Source organism: Aotus nancymaae, unplaced genomic scaffold, assembly GCF_030222135.1.
Source record: "Aotus nancymaae isolate 86718 unplaced genomic scaffold, 86718_ANA_hifiasm-v0.15.2.pri h1tg000021l, whole genome shotgun sequence".
NCBI lineage: Eukaryota > Metazoa > Chordata > Mammalia > Primates > Aotidae > Aotus > Aotus nancymaae.
The window spans coordinates 22669180-22686959 of NW_026988433.1; the positions used below are offsets into that span (position 1 = coordinate 22669180).

The 17780-nt window shown below is 42.6% G+C and overlaps 1 protein-coding gene across 1 annotated transcript; it reads right to left on the reverse strand.

Moving 5' to 3' along the window:
• Nucleotides 1-716: 716 nt before the first annotated feature.
• On the reverse strand, nucleotides 717-17339 carry FAM216A (family with sequence similarity 216 member A). Its single transcript, XM_021675527.2, has 7 exons — nucleotides 17166-17339; nucleotides 15022-15062; nucleotides 6052-6173; nucleotides 4835-4964; nucleotides 4538-4718; nucleotides 3389-3471; nucleotides 717-1083 (listed from the first exon to the last, which is right to left on the reverse strand). The coding sequence occupies exons 1-7, from the start codon at nucleotides 17255-17257 to the stop codon at nucleotides 965-967; spliced, it is 768 nt and encodes a 255-aa protein (XP_021531202.2). The 5' UTR covers nucleotides 17258-17339; the 3' UTR covers nucleotides 717-964.
• Between the last annotated feature and the right edge of the window lie 441 nt (nucleotides 17340-17780).

Genomic DNA, 17780 nt, shown 5'->3' on the forward strand with positions numbered 1-17780 from the left:
ATCACTTCAACTCAGGAGGTGGAGGTTGCAGTGAGCAGAGATCACACCATTGCACTCTAGCCTGGGCAACAAGAGGGAAATTCTGTCTCAAAAAAAAAAAAAAAACAAGTTTAGCAAGGAAGCACACTAGAGTAATATATAATGTAAAGAATCCTCTCGTTAGTGTAAGTACTCCTAACTTAATCTAGTCTGAGAGTCCAAGTATTTATATGGCAATTTCATAATAGGGCAAATGTGTACATTTTGAAGTTATATTCAAATAGCAAATATTTATTGAGCACCTACTTTGCAAGTCAGAGCATTATCTCTGTCAAATGCTATTCTGTATCTGGATATTTCAAAGCTTTCCTTAGCCTCTCACTCTGTTGCCAGGCTGGAGTGCAGTGGCGTAATCTCGGCTCACTGAAACCTCCGCCTCCCAGGTCCAAGCGATTCTTCTGCCTCAGCCTCCCAAGTAGCTGGGACTACAGGCAGCACTACCACGCCCAGCTGATTTTTGTATTTTTAGTAGAGGCGAGATTTCACCGCCAGGATGGTCTCGATCTCTTGACCTTGTGATTCACCCACCTTGACCCCCAAAGTTCTGGGATTATAGGCATGAGCCACTGTGCCCGGCCCTTGTAAGATATTTCAATATTATTTTAGGACTTACTGTGAACAGAGAAAGAAAAAATTATACAATGCATTTGTCAGATTTAAAGAAAAGTAATTCAATGTTGAATGCAAGAAAAGTTTTAATTATATCTAGCTAGAAGTACAAGTATATTACATGTATATTTTCTTACATAAATGTCATTGGTACATGGAACTACATCAGACCAGTTACATTGTTGTAAAAATTTCTGAACAAAACAAAATTACTTAATGATTTAAGGAATAACAATACCAACCTAAACGTAGAGGACACAACTCACAACCCCTTACCCTCACCTTTGGCACAAATTCAATACACAAGACAAGACTGTCAAGTTAACATCAGATGTTCTCCCTGTTCTTCAATTGACATTGATTGCATAAATTTATTTAGTAAATCTTCTTCCTTTTTTTCTTCACTCATGTATGATTCAGAATCATTTGAAGAAACTGAAGGAAAAATAAGAATTTTTAGTTGTCTGTTTTGGAAATAAAGCTCTAAGATTCAAAATGACCTGGCCTATTAATAAGCCTGTAGTAAAGACAAATTGCCTGCAATTTTCTAGGCTCTTAGTCACCTCCCTTTGCCCCAAATTTCTTACTCTTTAAGATACAAAGTACTGTATTCTAGCCAAGTTACTGTATAGCAAATTCTGTTACTAAGTCCTATATTACCATTGATTTTCAAAATCTTTTTGTTGGGGGAAATTACAGTGGTCAGCTACATCTTCAGAATCTCTCCATTTTCCTTTAGTTCCTTCTCATCTCTTCCCCCTACTGGGAGTTTACTCTAACTGTTCCTTTTGGAACCTGACTTATCCTCTCTCCTGTCCTTTCCCTCATTGCTTGGATAGGCATACAATATTTATAGCAGAAGTGGCTAACACTGTCATACAGTGAAGGGATATCAATTCAGAAGGCCTAACTTCCCTACTTCTTTTTTTTTTTTTGAGATGGGAGTTTTGCTCTTGTTGTCCAGGCTGGAGTGCAATGGTGCAATCTCGGCTCACCACAACCTCTACCTCCCGTGTTCAAGTGATTCTCCTGCCTCAGCCTCCCAAGTAGCTGGGATTACAGGCATGCACCACCACACCCGGCTAATTTTGTATTTTTAGTAGAGATGGGTTTCACCATGTTGGTCAGACTGGTCTTGAACTCCTGACCTCAAGCAATCTGCCTGCCTTGGCCTCCCAAAGTGCTGGGATTACAGGCATGAGTGACCGCACCCAGCCAACTTTCCTATTTCTTAACCACCTCCCTACTTCACTATACTAATAACTAGGAAATTACTTAACATGATTTAACATTATCAGTTCTGAGGAACACTTCTGATCATTCGGTCTGTCTTCCCTTTTTCATTTTGCAGTATTTTGTACTTGTGGTAGAAGGATCCTTTATGCTGATCCTTCCGAAGTCTGGATTTGTCTAAGTTGCAGCTGTAAAATTTTGATAATATCACCTGCATGGCTTGAATATCAAACAAAATGATATACAGTAGTCCCTTCTTATCCACACTTTTGCTTTCCAAGGTACAATATAAGCTATTTTGAAAGAGACCACATTCACATTTTATTACAGTATATTATGTGTTCCATTTTATTTATTGTTAATCTCTTTATATGCCAAATTTATAAATTAAAACTTTATCATAGATATGCATTTATAGGAAATAACAAAGTAGCCGGGTGCAATGGCTCACACCTGTAATCCCAGCACTTTGGAAGGCCGAGGCGGGCAGATCACCTGAGGTCAGGAGTTCAAGACCAGCCTGGCCAACATGGAGAAACCCCATCTCTAGTAAAAAATACAAAATTAGCCGGGCATGGTGGCGGATGCCTGTAATCCCAGCTACTCAGGAGGCTGAGACAGGAGAATCACTTGAACCCAGGAGGTGGAGGTTGCAGTGAGCCAAGATCGCACCATTGCACTCCAGCCTGGGCAACAAGAGCAAAACTCAGTCTCAAAAAAAAATGGAAATAACAAAGTATATAGGGTTCAGTACTATCTAGGCTTTCAGCCATCCACTGGGGGTCTTGCAACATAGTCCCTATGGATAAAAAGGGCCTATTTAAGAGATACAGCCCTTTGCTATACTATACAAGATATGCTATAGAAAATATGTTGTTCATCCAAAAATAGCACTACCTCATAAAAGAAGTGCTACTGGTTGAGAAAGTCATGTTTGTGGTTCTGGGTCTAACAAATTCATTCTCTACTAAGTCTCTGACCTTGGTATTATAAATACCTTGAATCTCACTTCTTTGAGCATTTTTTTTTTTTTTTTAATTTGAGACAGAGTCTCACTCTGTCACGTAGGCTGGACTGTAGTGGCATGATCTTGGCTCACTGCAACCTCCACCTCCTGGGTTCAAGTAATTCTGCCTCAGCCTCCCAAGTAGCTAGGATTACAGGCACCCGCCACCACGCCTGGCTAACTTTTGTTATTTTTAGTAGAGATGGAGTTTCGCCATGTCGGCCAGGCTGGTCTCAAACTCCTGACCTCAGGTGATCTGCTTGTCTCAGCCTCCCAAAGTGCTGAGATTACAGGCGTGAGCCACTGCACCTAGCCCACTATGTTCTTTTAATTGCAAGCATAAACTATATTTTATGTTTGATTTTTTAAATCTGCAACAATAAAAGCAAATCATATTCTAAATTTGTTAATATCTGCCTAATGGAAATGAAATCGTATTTGGTACAGTAGTTTTAAGCATAAGATCTTCAAAAATGCATATTTTTAAAATTTCACATTTACCTGGTTGCATGAACAGTTTCCTTGGTCTTCTAAAAATCTTCAGTGACTTACATCTTGTTTTAGATGCATACCCAGTTTTTATCCTATAAGAAAGGAAAGTATCTTAATTGGAGCCAGCTGCTTAGTGCATGTGAGAGACCACATAAATTCATTTTATTAGCTACAGCGTTACCAAAAACACCCTTTCAGCACCCAGATTCTGTAATTTCTTAATCCTGACATGTAAAACTGCTACAGTGCAATTTCAGTACTCACACTTTTAATCTTTTTCCTCTCCCTATTATATAGTATTCCCCCATGCAAAACCAACCATATGTTTCTCCTTTTGAGAGATTGTTTGGAGGTTCTAGCAGGGGAGCGCAGCTACTCGTATACCCTTGACCAAAGACCGGTCCTCCTCTATCGGGCATGGTCGTCCTCTTCGACTGAGCGCGCAGCTTCGGGAGGGACGCACATGGAGCGGTGAGGGAGGAAGGGGACACCCGCCTAGCCAGCCAGATCAGCTGAATCAACCCTGGCGATCAATGGGGTGACAGATGTCGCAGCCAGATCGCCCTCACATCTGCTTCTCCTTTTGAAAGTGTTTGCATTATTTTGAGGTTGAGTGGGAATCACATTGAAAAGGGCAGTCATCCATATCTCTATCTGATGAAGAAATGTTTATAATTCTACAAAATACATTCTAAAAGAAGTGCAGTAAAGAAAAAGCATGAAAATCTCTCTCTGCTTTTTAAAAGTCCAGCCTATTCTGAATTTAGCAAAGTGAATATATTAGGAAACACAAGCATTAATATCACTTAGCTACCCTTCAAAAGAGATGGGGAAGGCTGGGCACAGTAGCTCACGCCTTTAATCCCAGTGCTTTGGGAGGCAGAAGTGAGAGTAGCCTGGCCAACATAGACACTGTGTCTACAAAATTTTTTTTTAATTAGTAGGGCATGGTGGTTTGTACCTTTCACCCTAGCTGCTTGAGAGTGTAAGGTAGGAGCATTGCTTGAGCCCAGGAGTTTGAGGATACAGTAAACTGTATCACACCACTACACTCCAGCCTGGGTGACAGAATAAGACCCTGTGTCTCAGGAAAGAAAAAAAAATTTGAACTGAGATACATAGATACATTTTCTGCCTTTTACACAGTAAGAAACAGACCCTTTGTTTCTCACTGGTCGCCAAAGGGAATGCTGTAGGAGCATTTCAGGTGCAGATGCAGCTGCAATATCAGAAGGCCCCAAGTCCTCTCTCTCCAGTTGGTGTCGCCATGTAGTGCAGGGGTAATGCTGTTTCTGTGAGTAACGAGAGCTAAGGCGGCTTCTGTGATGACTGAGGACACCTGTCATACAAATCAGCTCTGTTAAAAGACCCTCTCAAAAAAAAAAAAAAGAAAAGAAAAAGACCCTCTGACTAATTGTAAAAAACTAGTGAAAAACCAACTGGAGGTGCACCTGCCTGGCTTTTGTGAGCTGCGCTGAATTACATGCATGTACTGCCTCTTCATTAACATCTTCAGATAGTTCGCATTATAGATTTTAGCAATGCTGCACAGATAACGCTTCTGGCCTGTGGTGAGGTCTGGATGCTAAAAGACAGAGTAAGAGGATTTATAGTCTGCATTGTTAAAGAGAAGTTGGCAATATTCCTTATCTGAAGAGATGAATGTTCAGGAGAGTTGTACCAACTGTATTTTACTTAAGCAAATTCAACTATGTTAACTTGACCAGAAGAGAAAGAAATGGCCATTTAAACAGTGCAAGTGCCTCTGCTTGCCATTCCACTCAGGTGATTCAGATGCCCTATGAAGTTTGAGAACCCATTGCTCTAGATGAACAAGGAAGGAGTGAATCTGTTGTTCTGTCAAGTGTTACTTGCTGTGAGCCTCTCAGTGTGGGCATCTTGCCTTCTCAAAATGATTTTTGAGCTATAACATGGTACCTAACAGCAACCCAATTACTTAGTCTCAACTGAAGAAACATTCCTTTCCAGCACCAGAAGAATAACTGTCTGTGATGGACATTCTGAAGGACAGTATGCTGGTCTCTAAGTAATTTTGACTGAGATTTTCATTGTACTTGCTGATTTTAGAAATTAATGCTCACTTAAGATGTAAGATTCCACTATATATTACTTTACTGAATACATGGTAAATTCAAAGAAAAATCAAAATTAACCCTAATTCACATTGCTCTAGAGATACTTTTAGCAGTTATGATCATTAATGGGATACAGGTAACTACTGTAAAACCCTTACTGCCATTTCCTTTTATTTATTTTTCTTTTTTTTAAACTCTACTTGCAAGCTAATTACTGCCATTTTCTTTACCTGCTTTCTTCTTAATTTTGTTATCCTTGAGGTAAAATCTATATGAAGTTGGGTTTCTGTTTCTAGGATGAAACTTTTCTTGAGCATCTCTGTGATTGGGGCTTTAAGCTTCCCCTCAGTAAGGATGAAGTATCGTAAAATCCTGAAAGAACTCTTATGATAAAGAAGGTATAATCTTTACATTCATTCATGAGTTTACCCAAAGATATTTATTGACTCCTAGACAACATACTGCACATGCCTTGTCATCTGCAGTACCTCACCCTCTAAGCAGCTGATTATCAGTAAAAAGTTCGGCTCTGAATACAAAGAGTATTGGTATTTAAATATATCCCTGTTAGCATACCTTGAGAAAGGATATATCCATCGTTGATTTTGGGAAGTGGATTATTTGATTTTGAGGAGTTTTCCATAACTCTTGCAGCTCAGCTCTGTGTGAGTTCACTTTGTATCCATCTTTGATTCCATCTGTAGGCAGACATTATCATGTGAATTTCAGAGGCAAAGATCAGTTCAACAAACTGAATCATTAAGATCTAGATATTTACAGGTGTCAGTGATGATCCTGTAGTATTAAATATTTTAAGTCAGACTTAAATTTGAAGAGACTATATGATATGCCATTTGGTTTTAGAGCACACAACATCTAAAATACTTCTATATAATTATTTTATATACAAAATTATACCTCATTATATGCATTACTTTGAACTGAGCTGAGATGTAAAGTGTTGATAGTAACTTTATCATGTCAGAAACATACTAAAAAATACATGATTTGTGCTTTAAAGATTTACAGTAATATTTTCTTATTATTTAACTTTATAGTTTTCTAAATCCTTTTTTAATAGATGGGATCTCACTCTGATGCCCAGGCTAGAGTGCAGTGGCATGATCATAGATCATTGCAGCCTCAAACTCCTGGGTTCAAGCAATCCTCCCACCTCCGCCTCCTAAATAGCTGGGATTACAGGCGTAAGCCACTGCACCAGGCCTTAAAATTCTATTCTGTATTAGACCAAAGTAATACAAATTTTATCCCTTTGAAGATGTAGTATTAACATGAAAGACTGCAGAAATTTATCAAAATTTATTTGTACATGGTTTATTTCATTTTTTGTTGTATTCTGTTTGTTTTTAGAGATGGGGTCTCACTCTATTGCCCAGGCTAGAGTGCAGTGACACAACCTCAGCTCGCTGCAACCTCTGCTTCTTGGGTTCAAGCGATTCTCCTGCCTCAGCCCCACAAGTAGCTGGGATTACAAGTGTACATTATCGTGCCCATCTAATTTTTGTATTTTTAGTAGAGTTGGGGTTTCACCATGATGGCCAGGCTGGTCTCGAATTCCTGACCTCAGGTGATCTGCCTGCCTTGGCCTCCCAAAGTGCTGGGATTACCAGCATGAGCCACCATGCCCAGCCTATTTCATTGTTTTAAAAACAGCTGTGGACAGAATAAAAGAATAACCTTTTAATAAAAATAAAAGTTGAAACATACTCCTGGAAGAGCGGGAACTAGTTTTCACTTTCAGACATACTGAGACTAGCAATTTAGGGTATAAGCTTCATTAGCAGCTTGGGGAAAAGCAGTATCTGACAATTAAATCATGAAATGCCTCTTTTTATAATAATACATCTCTCCTCCCTACACACTCCCTTCTCCAGGCAACCACTGATGTCCTTTCTATTACTATAAATTCATTTGCATTTTCTTGAGTTTGATATAAATGGGAACACACAGTATTCATTTTTTTGTCGGGTTTCTTTCACTCAACTAATGATTTTGAGATCCACTCATGTCACATATAACAAATAGTTCATTCATTTTTATTGTTATCTTCCATTGTATATATGTTTATACCATTATTTGATTATCCATGTACCTGTTGATAGACATTTGGGTTGTTTCCAGTTTTTGTCTATTTCAAATAAAGCTGGAAGAACATTTTAAGTTAAAAGTTTGTGGCTAGATGTGGTAGCTCACGGCTGTAATCCCAACACTTTGAGAGGCTGAGGCTGGCAAATCACCTGAGGTCAGGAGTTCGAGACCAGCCTGGCCAACATGGTGAAACCCTATCTCTACTAAAAAAAAAAAATATATACAAAAATTAGCCAGGCATGGTGACATGCACCTGTAGTCCCAGCTACTCAGGAAGCTGAGGCTGGAGAATCGCTTGAACCCAAGAGGTGAGGTTGCAGTGAGCCAAGATCACACCACTGCACTCCAGCCTGGGTGACAGAGCAAGACTCTGTCTTAAAAAAAAAAAAACAACTTTGTTGTTAGTAAATTGAATTAAATAAGCACATTTTTGTTTCAGTATTATTAATAACAAAGTCTTCAGTTTCATATTAAACTTTAGTTATTTCTTCAAGATTTTGGCAAGTTGGATACTGCAAGTAAGTAAGAGTTATATTTGCATACTGAAGGACTAACTAGTTGACCAAGAAATGGAAAATCATTTTGGAAATTGTGTTACGACCTTTGAAACATAACTTATTATCTGTAATAATATGAATGCCAATTTAACATTTTTTAAAGTTTTTTTTTTTGGAAATCCTTTTTCAAGTTATAAATGGGGACTTTTTATCTAATAATATGTCTTTTGTGTCCTTACTAAACATTTCTGAGATGCATATGTATCTTGGACTAACATTTAATTTCTCAATAGCTTGATAACATTTCTTTACAGAAAACAAAGCACTTAAAAATAAATAGGCCAGCCACAGTGGCTCATGCCTGTAACCCCAGCACTTTGGGAGGCTGAGGTGAGCAGATCACTTGAGGTGTTGGGAGTCCAGACCAGCCTGGCCAACATGGTGAAACCATTTCTACTTAAAAAAAAAAAAAAAAAGCTAGGCATGTTGGGTCACACTTATAATCCCAGCACTTTGGGAGGCCAAGGCTGGCAGATCACAAGCTCAGGAGTTTGAGAACAGCCTGGCAAATATGGTGAAACCCTGTCTCTACTAAAAACACAAAAATTAGCCAGATATGGTGGCACACACCTGTAGTTCCAGCTACTCAGGAGTTGGGAGGCTGAGGCAGAAGAATCACTTGAACCCAGAAGGCAGAGGCTGCCATGAGCTCAGTCACTGCAACTGTACTCCAGCCTGGGTGACAGAGTCAGACTCTGGCTCAAAAGAAAAAAAAATAGTATGGCAGTTCCTCAAACACTTAAACATAGAATTGCCATATAATCTAATAATTCCACCTGTGATCCAGCAATTCCAAAAGAACTGAAAGCAGGGATTCAAACAGATTGTTTGAATCCCTTCATAATAGCCAAAAAGTGGAAGAAACCCAAGTGTCCACCAACAGATGAATATATAACAAAATGTGGTATATGCAGACAAATGGACTATTACTTAGCCTTAAAAAACAAGAGAATTCTGACACATTGTACAATATGGATGAACCCTGAAGACATGCTAAGTGAAATAGGCCAGTCACAAAGGACAAATATTGTATGATTTAACTTTTATGAGATACCTAGGAGAATAAAATTATCCATAGATAGAATGGCCACTGCTAGAAGCCAGGGGAAAGGAGGTATAGGGAGTTAGTGGTTTTTTGTTTTGTTTTTTAATTTTCTTTTTGAGACAAAAAAAATTAAAATTAATTTTGTGTTGACCAGGCTGGTCTCAAACATCTGGACTCCAGTGATCCTCCTGCCCTGGCTTCCCAAAGTGCTGGGATTACAGGGATGAGCCACTGCGCCCACCTGGGAGTTAGTGTTTTATGGGTATGGAGTTTTAGTTTGGGAAGATAAAAACTTTCTGGACAGGGATGGTGGTGATGGTTGCACAACAGTGCTAATACACATAATGCCACTGAAATGTACACTTAAAAATTATTAAAATGGCTGGGCACGGTGGCTCATGCCTGTAATCCCTGCACTTTGGGAGGTCGAGGCTGGTGGATCACCTGAGGTCAGGAGTTCAAGACGAGCCTGACCAACATGGAGAAACCCCATCTCTACTGAAAAAAAAAAAAAAAAAAAAGATTAAAATGGGCTGGCTGCAGTGGCTTATGCCTATAATCCCAGCATTTTGGGAAGCTGAGGCAGGCAGATCACTTGAGGTCAGGAGTTCAAGACCAGCCTGGCCAACATGACAAAACCCCATCTCTACTAAAAATACAAAAAATTAGCAAGGTGCGGTGGCATGAGCCTGTAGTCCCAACTACTGAGGAGGCTGAGGTAGAAGAATGGCTTGAACCTGGGAGGCGAAGGTTGCAGTTAACTACATATATATATTTGTGCACGTGTGCGCGTGCGTGCACACACACACACACACAGTTAAGATAAATACTCCCTTTTTTTTTTTTGGCCAGGGCGATGGCTCATGCCTGTAAGTCCCAGTTACTTGGGAGGCTGAGGCTAGAGGATCACTTAAGCCAGGGAGGTCGAGGCTGCAGTTAGCCAAGATTGTGCTTCTGCACTCAAGCCTGGGCAACAAAGTGAAACCCTGTCTCAAAATAAAGAAAGAAAATACATACTTGGTAGTATTTAAGAATAAAGAGGTCAAGGTGCGGTGGCTCATGCCTGCAATCCCAGCACTTTGGGAGGCCAAGGGAGGAGGATCACCTGAGGTCAAGAGTTCAAGACCAGCCTGGCCAACATGGTGAAACCCCGTCTCCACTAAAAATATAAAAATTTGCCAGGTGTGGTGGTGGGTGCCCGTAGTCCCAGCCCCTGGAGCCTGAGGCAGAAGAATCACCTGAACCTGGGAGGTAGAGGCTGCAGTGAGATATCATGCCACAGCATTCCACCCTGAGCAACAGAGCAAGACTCTCTCTCAAAAAAGAATAAAGAGACAGACAGTATTTCTGCAACTTACTCTTTTTTGAGACAGGGTTATCACCCTGTTGCCCAGGCTGGAGTGCAGTGGCATGATCATGGCTCCTTACAGCCTCGACCTACCAGGATCAAGCAGTTCTCCAGCCTCAGCCTCCTGAGTCACTGGGACTACAGGCTCTTGCTGCCACACCCAGCTGATTTGTATATTTTTGGTAGAGATGGGCTTTCACTATGTTGCCCAGGCTGGTTTTGAACTCCTGGCCTCAAGTGATCTACTCACAATGGCCTCCCAAAGTACTGGGACTATAGGTGTGAGCCACTGTGCCTGGCCTCTATGTACTATTCTCACAACTTTTCTGTAAGTCTGTAAACCAACTTTTTAAGTTTAAGTTACTAAGCCAGGTATGGTGGCTCACACCTGTAATCCCAACACTTTAGGAGGCCAAGGCAGTCGGATTATGAGGTAAGGAGTTTGAGACCATCCTGATCAACATAGTGAAACCTGGTCTCTACTAAAAATACAAAAATTAGCCAGGTGTGATGGCATGCACCTATAGTCCCAGCTACTCAGGAGACTGGGGCAGGAGAATCACTGGAACCCGGGAGACTGAGATTGCAGTGGGCCAAGATGGTACCACTGCACTGCCACTGGGAAACACAGCAAGACTCCGTCTCAAAAAAATAAAAGTTTAAGTTACTAATTTTTTGTTTGTTTTGAGATGGTGTCTCGCTCTGTCACCCAGGATGGAGTGCAGTGGCGCAATCTCAGCTCACTGCAACCTCCACCTCCTGGGTTCCAGTGATTCTCCTGCCTCAGCCTCCAAGTAGCTAGGACTATAGGCGCACACCACAACGCCTGGCTAATTTTTGTGTTTTTTAGTAGAGATCAGGTTTCACCATGTTGGCCAGGCTGGTCTCGAACTACTGACCTCATGATCCACCCGCCTCCAACTCCCAAAGTGCTGGGATTACAGGAGTGAGCCACCACACCTAGCCTGTCCTACACTGTTATAGAACTACAGTTTACTATTACCTGAATAGTAAAGTATTAATAAATCAATTTTTGAAAAATGTGTTTTACTAATTGCCTTGAAGGTTGCTAAATTATATTTATTTATTTTATTTGATTTTATTGAAATTTAGAGTCTCACTCTGTCCCCCAGGCTGGAGTGCTGTGGTGCAATCTCAGCTCACTGCAACCTCCACGTCCTGGGTCAAGCAATTCTACTGCCTCAGCCTCCCTGAGTAGCTGGGATTACAGTCGCACACCACCATGCCTGCCTAATTTTTGTCTTTTTAGTAGAGATAGTGTTTCACCACATTGGTCAGGCTGGTCTCAAATTGCTGACCTCAAGTGATCCACTTGACTCAGCCTCCCAAAATGCTGGGATCAGGTATGAGCCACGGTGCCCAGCTGAAAGCTGCAAAATTGTAGTTGGGGTAAATCATATTAAAAATACTATCTAGGCCAGGCGTGGTGGCTCATGCCTGTAATCCCAGCATTTTGGGAAGCCACGATGGGCAGATCACTTGAGGTCAGGAGTTCAAGACCAGCCTGGCTAACATGGTGAAATCTCGTCTCTACTAAAAATACAAAAATTAGCTGGGCATGGTGGCGCATGCCTGTAGTCCCACCTACTTGGGAGGTTGAGGCACAAGAATCGCTTGAAACTGGGAGACTGAGGTTGCAGTGAGCCAAGATCACACCACTGCACTCCAGCCTGGGCAACAGAGCGAGACTCCATCTTTAAAATAATAATAATGTCTAGAGTCACTGCCAGTAGTTGGCTGTAGTGTTTATTTTAAATAATAGAATGAATTCTCAAGTTCAAAATAGAGGAAGACAACCACTTGCTGAATACTAGCCCTTTTCTTCTCCAATTATAAACAGCAATATACTACACATTGTTCACTGGAGAGTGGTGAAATAATCTAAGGGTATAAAAAGGGAAAAAAAACCTTTAATCTCACAATCTAGTAGTAATTTTTTTTTTGAGATGGAGTCTCCCTCTGTCACCAAGGCTGGAGTACAGTGGCTCTATCTCAGCTCACCACAACCTCCACCTCCCAAGTTCAAGTGATTCTCTTGCCTTAGCCTCTCGAGTAGCTGGAACTACAGGCGTGTACCACCACACATGGCTAATTTTTTTCATATTTTTAGTAGAGACAGGTTTTCACCATGTTGGTCAGACTTGTCTCAAACTCCTTACCTCAAGTGATCCACCTACCTCAGCCTCCCAAAAGTGCTGGGATTACCGGTGTGAGCCACCGTACCCAGCCTTGTAGTAATTATTTTAAAACACTTTGATATATTGCCTTTCAGAGATTTGTTTAGAAATTTTTCTTTTATATAACTGAGTCAATCTGTCTCTTATACTGATCATTGTTAGTATTTCTTCTTTTTTCCCTCTATATCTGGAATGTATTATTAATAGTTATATTCTTTTGTGTTTCTTTTTTACGTTTAACTGTAATTCAGTAAGAATTCTGGTGAGGAATCTAAATTAATGAACCCAGACTGAACACTTCTTTTTTTTTTTTTTGAGACAGTGTCTTGCTCTGTCACCAGGCTGGAGTGAGTGGTGCCATCTCAGCTCACTGCAACCTCCACCTCCCAGGTTCAAACTATTCTCTTGCCTCAGCCTCCTGAGTAGCTGAGATTACAGGCATATGCCACCATGCCCGGCTAATTTTGCATTTTTAGTAGAGACAGGATTTCTCAAACTCCCAGAACCTCAGGTGATCCGCCCGCCTTGGCCTCCCAAGGTGCTGGGATTACAGGCGTGAGCTACCGCACCTGGCCTGTAACACAATTTTTTTTTTTTTTTTTTTTTTTTTGAGACGGAGTTTCGCTCTTGTTACCCAGGCTGGAGTGCAATGGTGCGATCTCAGCTCACCGCAACCTCCGCCTCCTGGGTTCAGGCAATTCTCCTGCCTCAGCCTCCTGAGTAGCTGGGATTACAGGCACGCGCCACCATGCCCAGCTAGTTTTTTGTATTTTTAGTAGAGACGGGGTTTCACCATGTTGAACAGGATGGTCTCTATCTCTTGACCTCGTGATCCACCCGCCTCGGCCTCCCAAAGTGCTGGGATTACAGGCTTGAGCCACCGCGCCCGGCCCAATTTTTTAAATGACTACATTATTTATTGATATATGTATGTATGCACAGGTATATGTCTGTATATTTTTTTCCTAGATAAGTGTAAGGACTATATATTTACCAAGGAAAGGCAAAGTAAACCCACATTTATTTATCATTGAATTTAAATGAAACATTTAAAACATACTATAACTACTATACTTAAAATGTATACATACAAAAAGAAAAAAAAGAAAAAGAAAAAAGAAAATAAAAATTAAAAATTAAAAAAAAAATGTATACATACATACACACTCCTAAAGTCAGTTAATTCCAGCTCCAAGGGAAAAAAAGCAATTAGCGAGAGACCTTTAGGGGCTTGTCTTACTCTCTTAACTCTGGCAGAGAAGAGGTGAGTACTTTGAAAGCTCTATCCTTTCTTTCAAGTGAGAAGAAAACATCAGCACTGAGAAATATTTTCTATTCTTTGGAAGCTATTCAATTTAGAAATTTTTTCTTCTATCCATGTATAAACCCCAGGCTGTGCTCTGTGCTTTTCAACCAACATCAGCTATAAATACAGTTCTTTTAGGATTCACTGCTAATTTTAAAAATGCTTGATGTAAAATATACTATACCACCAGACAAGAAAAAACTTCCTGGTTGCTCTTTGAAATCTTAAAGACTAAATTCACAGGCCGGGCGCGGTGGCTCACACCTGTAATCCCAGCACTTTGGGAGGCCGAAGCGGGTGGATCACGAGGTCAAGAGATCGAGACCATCCTGGTCAACATGGTGAAACCCCATCTCTACTAAAAATACAAAAAATTAGCTGGGCATGGTGGCGCGTGCCTGCAATCCCAGCTACTCAGGAGGCTGAAGCAGGAGAATTGCCTGAACCCAGGAGGCAGAGGTTGCGGTGAGCCGAGATCACGCCATTGCACTCCAGCCTGGGTAACAAGAGCGAAACTCCGTCTCAAAAAAAAAAAAAAAAAGACTAAGTTCACCAGGGATGCTAATACAATCTATTTTTAAAACTCTATTGTGGGCTAGGAGCGGTAGCTCATGCCTGTAATCCGAGCATTTTGGGAGGCGGAGGTGGGTGGATCACATGAGGTCAGGAGTCCAAGACCAAACTGGCCAACATGGCAAAACCCTGTCTATACTAAAAATACAAAAATTAGCCAGGCATGGTGGCACACACCTGTAGTCCCTACTACCCAGGAGGCTGAGGCAGGAGAATCACTTGAACCCAGGAGGGAGAGGTTGCGGTGAGACGAGATCGTACCGCTGCACTCCAGCCTGGGCAACAGAGAGAGACTCCGTCTCAAAAGAAAAGAAAAAGAAAAAACGCTATTGTGTAAGTAGTTACAGACAAATTGGCTTCTCTGAACCATGTTACTTATAGGTATTATTTGCTTTATATGCACTACTCACCAGAACCTTTGGAATTCTGGTAATAAGAGTGTACAGCTGATCTGTTGAAAAAAAAAAAAGCACATAAATATATAATAATTACAAAGTTACAAGCACTTAACAACGTATTTCAATTTTTTTTTTTTTTTTTTGAGACAGGGTCTTGCTCTACCATCCAGACTGGAGTGCAGTGGCATGATCTCGGCTCACTGCAACCTTTGCCTCCCGGGTTCAAGTAATTCTCCCACCTCAGCCTCCCACGTAGCTGGGACTAGTGTAGCTACGCCCAGCTAATTTTTGTATTTTTAGTAGAGACAGGGTTTCACCATGTTGGCCTGGCTGGTCTTGAACTCCTTACCTCAGGTGATCTGCCTGCCTCGGCCTCCCAAAGTGCTGGGATTAAAGGTATGAGCCACTGTACCCAAACAACATATTTCACATTTTAAAAAAGAATAGTATTGAATATTATTTTTACTTTTCATGTTTCTATCAGAAATAATGTCTTGTAAATTTTTTCCTATAATTCTGGTTAAATACTAATGGCGCCCAGATTTTTCTTTTTTTCTGTTTTTAGAGATGGGGTCTCCCTCCTTCACCCAGGCTACAGTGCAGTGTCATGATCATAGGTCACTGCAGCCTCAAAATCCTGGGCTCAAACCATCCTCAGCCTCCCAAGTAGCTGGGACTATAGGCACTCGCCACAAAGCCTGGCTAATTTTTGTACAGCCGTGAGCCACCACGTCCTAGTCTTATTTTTATAGCTTCCTAATCTCATTCCTACAGTGAGCTCAATAAAATAGTTGGGGCTCCTGGGCTATCCATGATATTTTCTTATTATCTTTATTTTTAACGAAGTGATTTGGGTGTTGAAGACTGTTCCTTGAATAGTAATTAAGGTGTGCTAGAACTGATAAGTTGGTCTGTAATGTTTCCAATTTCATACAAGTTCTTTTTTCTTTTCTAAACTTAAGACAAAACACCCTTCCTTCCCTCATCCTGCAATTCCTTCAATGGCCAAGAGTTCATGGGTCAGATGCGGTAGCTCACGCCTGTAATCCCAGCACTTTAGGAGGCCAACAGGAGCATATCACTTGAGCCCAGGAGTTCGAGACCAGCCTGGGCCAACTTGGCGAAACATAAATACAAAATCTCTACTAAAAATACAAAAATTAGCTGAGCATGGTGGCACACACCTGTAGTCCCAGCTACTCAGGAGGCTGAGGCAAGAGAATTGCTTGAACTCGGGAAGGGGGGCGGAGTTGCAGACAGCTGAGATCGCGCCACTGTACTCCAGCCTGGGTGACAGAGTGAGACCCAATCTCAAAAAAAAAAAAAAAAGAGTTCATGTATCTCCTGATACACTAGGATCCAGCAGTCAGCCAAGGAGTTCAAAGAACAGAAAAGAAACAAAGGCAGAGCATGGCGGCTCATGCCTGTAATCCCAGCACTTTGGGAGGCCGAAGTGGGCCAATCACTTGAGGTCAGGGGTTTCAAACCAGCCTGGCCAACATGGTGAAACCCCATTTCTACCAAGAATACAAAAATTAGCCAGATGTGGTGGCAGGCGCCTGTAATCCCAGCTACTCGGGAGCCTGAGGCAGGAGAATCACTTGAACCTTAGAGGCGGAGGTTGCAGTGAGCCGATATCGCACCACTGCACTCCAGCCTGGGCAACAGAGCGAGATTCCGTCTCAAAAAAGAAAGAAAGAAACCCCCATTTGACAGGAAGGCTGGCTCACGTCACAAGCAGGAGGTAACTGGTTTATGGGCCTGGACGCCCCCCGTTGAACCGGAGACATCCTCCTCAGCCCTCGCCGCCTCGCCTTTTGGTGGACACACAGTCCTGTGCCAGACGGCAAACGTCCCAGCAAGGCTCGTAGCGCGCCCTCGGGGCAGAGAGATGCACGCGGGCGACTGTCACAGTCACCGCTTGGCCACTGCACCAAACGCTCCTCCGAAGCTTCCCTCAGATGTCCTCCCTCAACCGCGAAGCAGTCCTCCCCTCTTCTCTCCTGTCCACAACACAACTGCTCCCCGCCTCTCACTTGAGGGCACCGGGGCCAACCCCCGAGACGCGGGGCAGGCCGGAGCCCTCCTCCACCGGGCTCACTACCCAGGACCCCACGGTGCCCCCCCCACCCCCACCCCGGGGCCCTCAACCTCACCCGCCGCCGCCACCCTCGGTCCCGGCCACTGCGGGCGGCTCTGCAGAAGAGCTACGCTCCGTCCAGTCGGACCCCGGACCGTGGTCCGGCATTTCCGCGGCGCCGGGACCGCAAGCCGTGTGCGGGAGCAACTGTAAAAGCACCCCTCTCGCGACAAAACGCCTGCGTCAGGCGGCTGGTATCACTGAGAGGCGGCTCCGACGCCGGCTTCTCGCCCCTCCGAAGCCCTTCGGACACTGCCCGAAGAGCTTCGGGAGAGCGCGGCGGGCAGATCCGCGACCCTGGAGTTACGGTGGGGGAGGGGCGGGAGCGCTGCAGTGGCTGCGCGTTTGCACCTCTTTGTGGAAGCGGTGCGTCACGGGAGGAAAGGATACACGTTCCCCAAAACAAGAGGTGCCTTGCACTTCAGTATTCCAGATCCTCAGCACATTTGCAAATCGCGAGGGTCATCATGCAGGTCAAACATCTACACGCAAACCACGGACTGAATTGAAGCACGTGGCGCAAGGATGCGGTGCGTCATCCGTTATTACCCAGGCAACGAGGCTTAGCCAGCATCCCAACAGCAGATTTCCAGCAACTACTTCTGCGCACGCGCGAATTATCTCCGTTTTC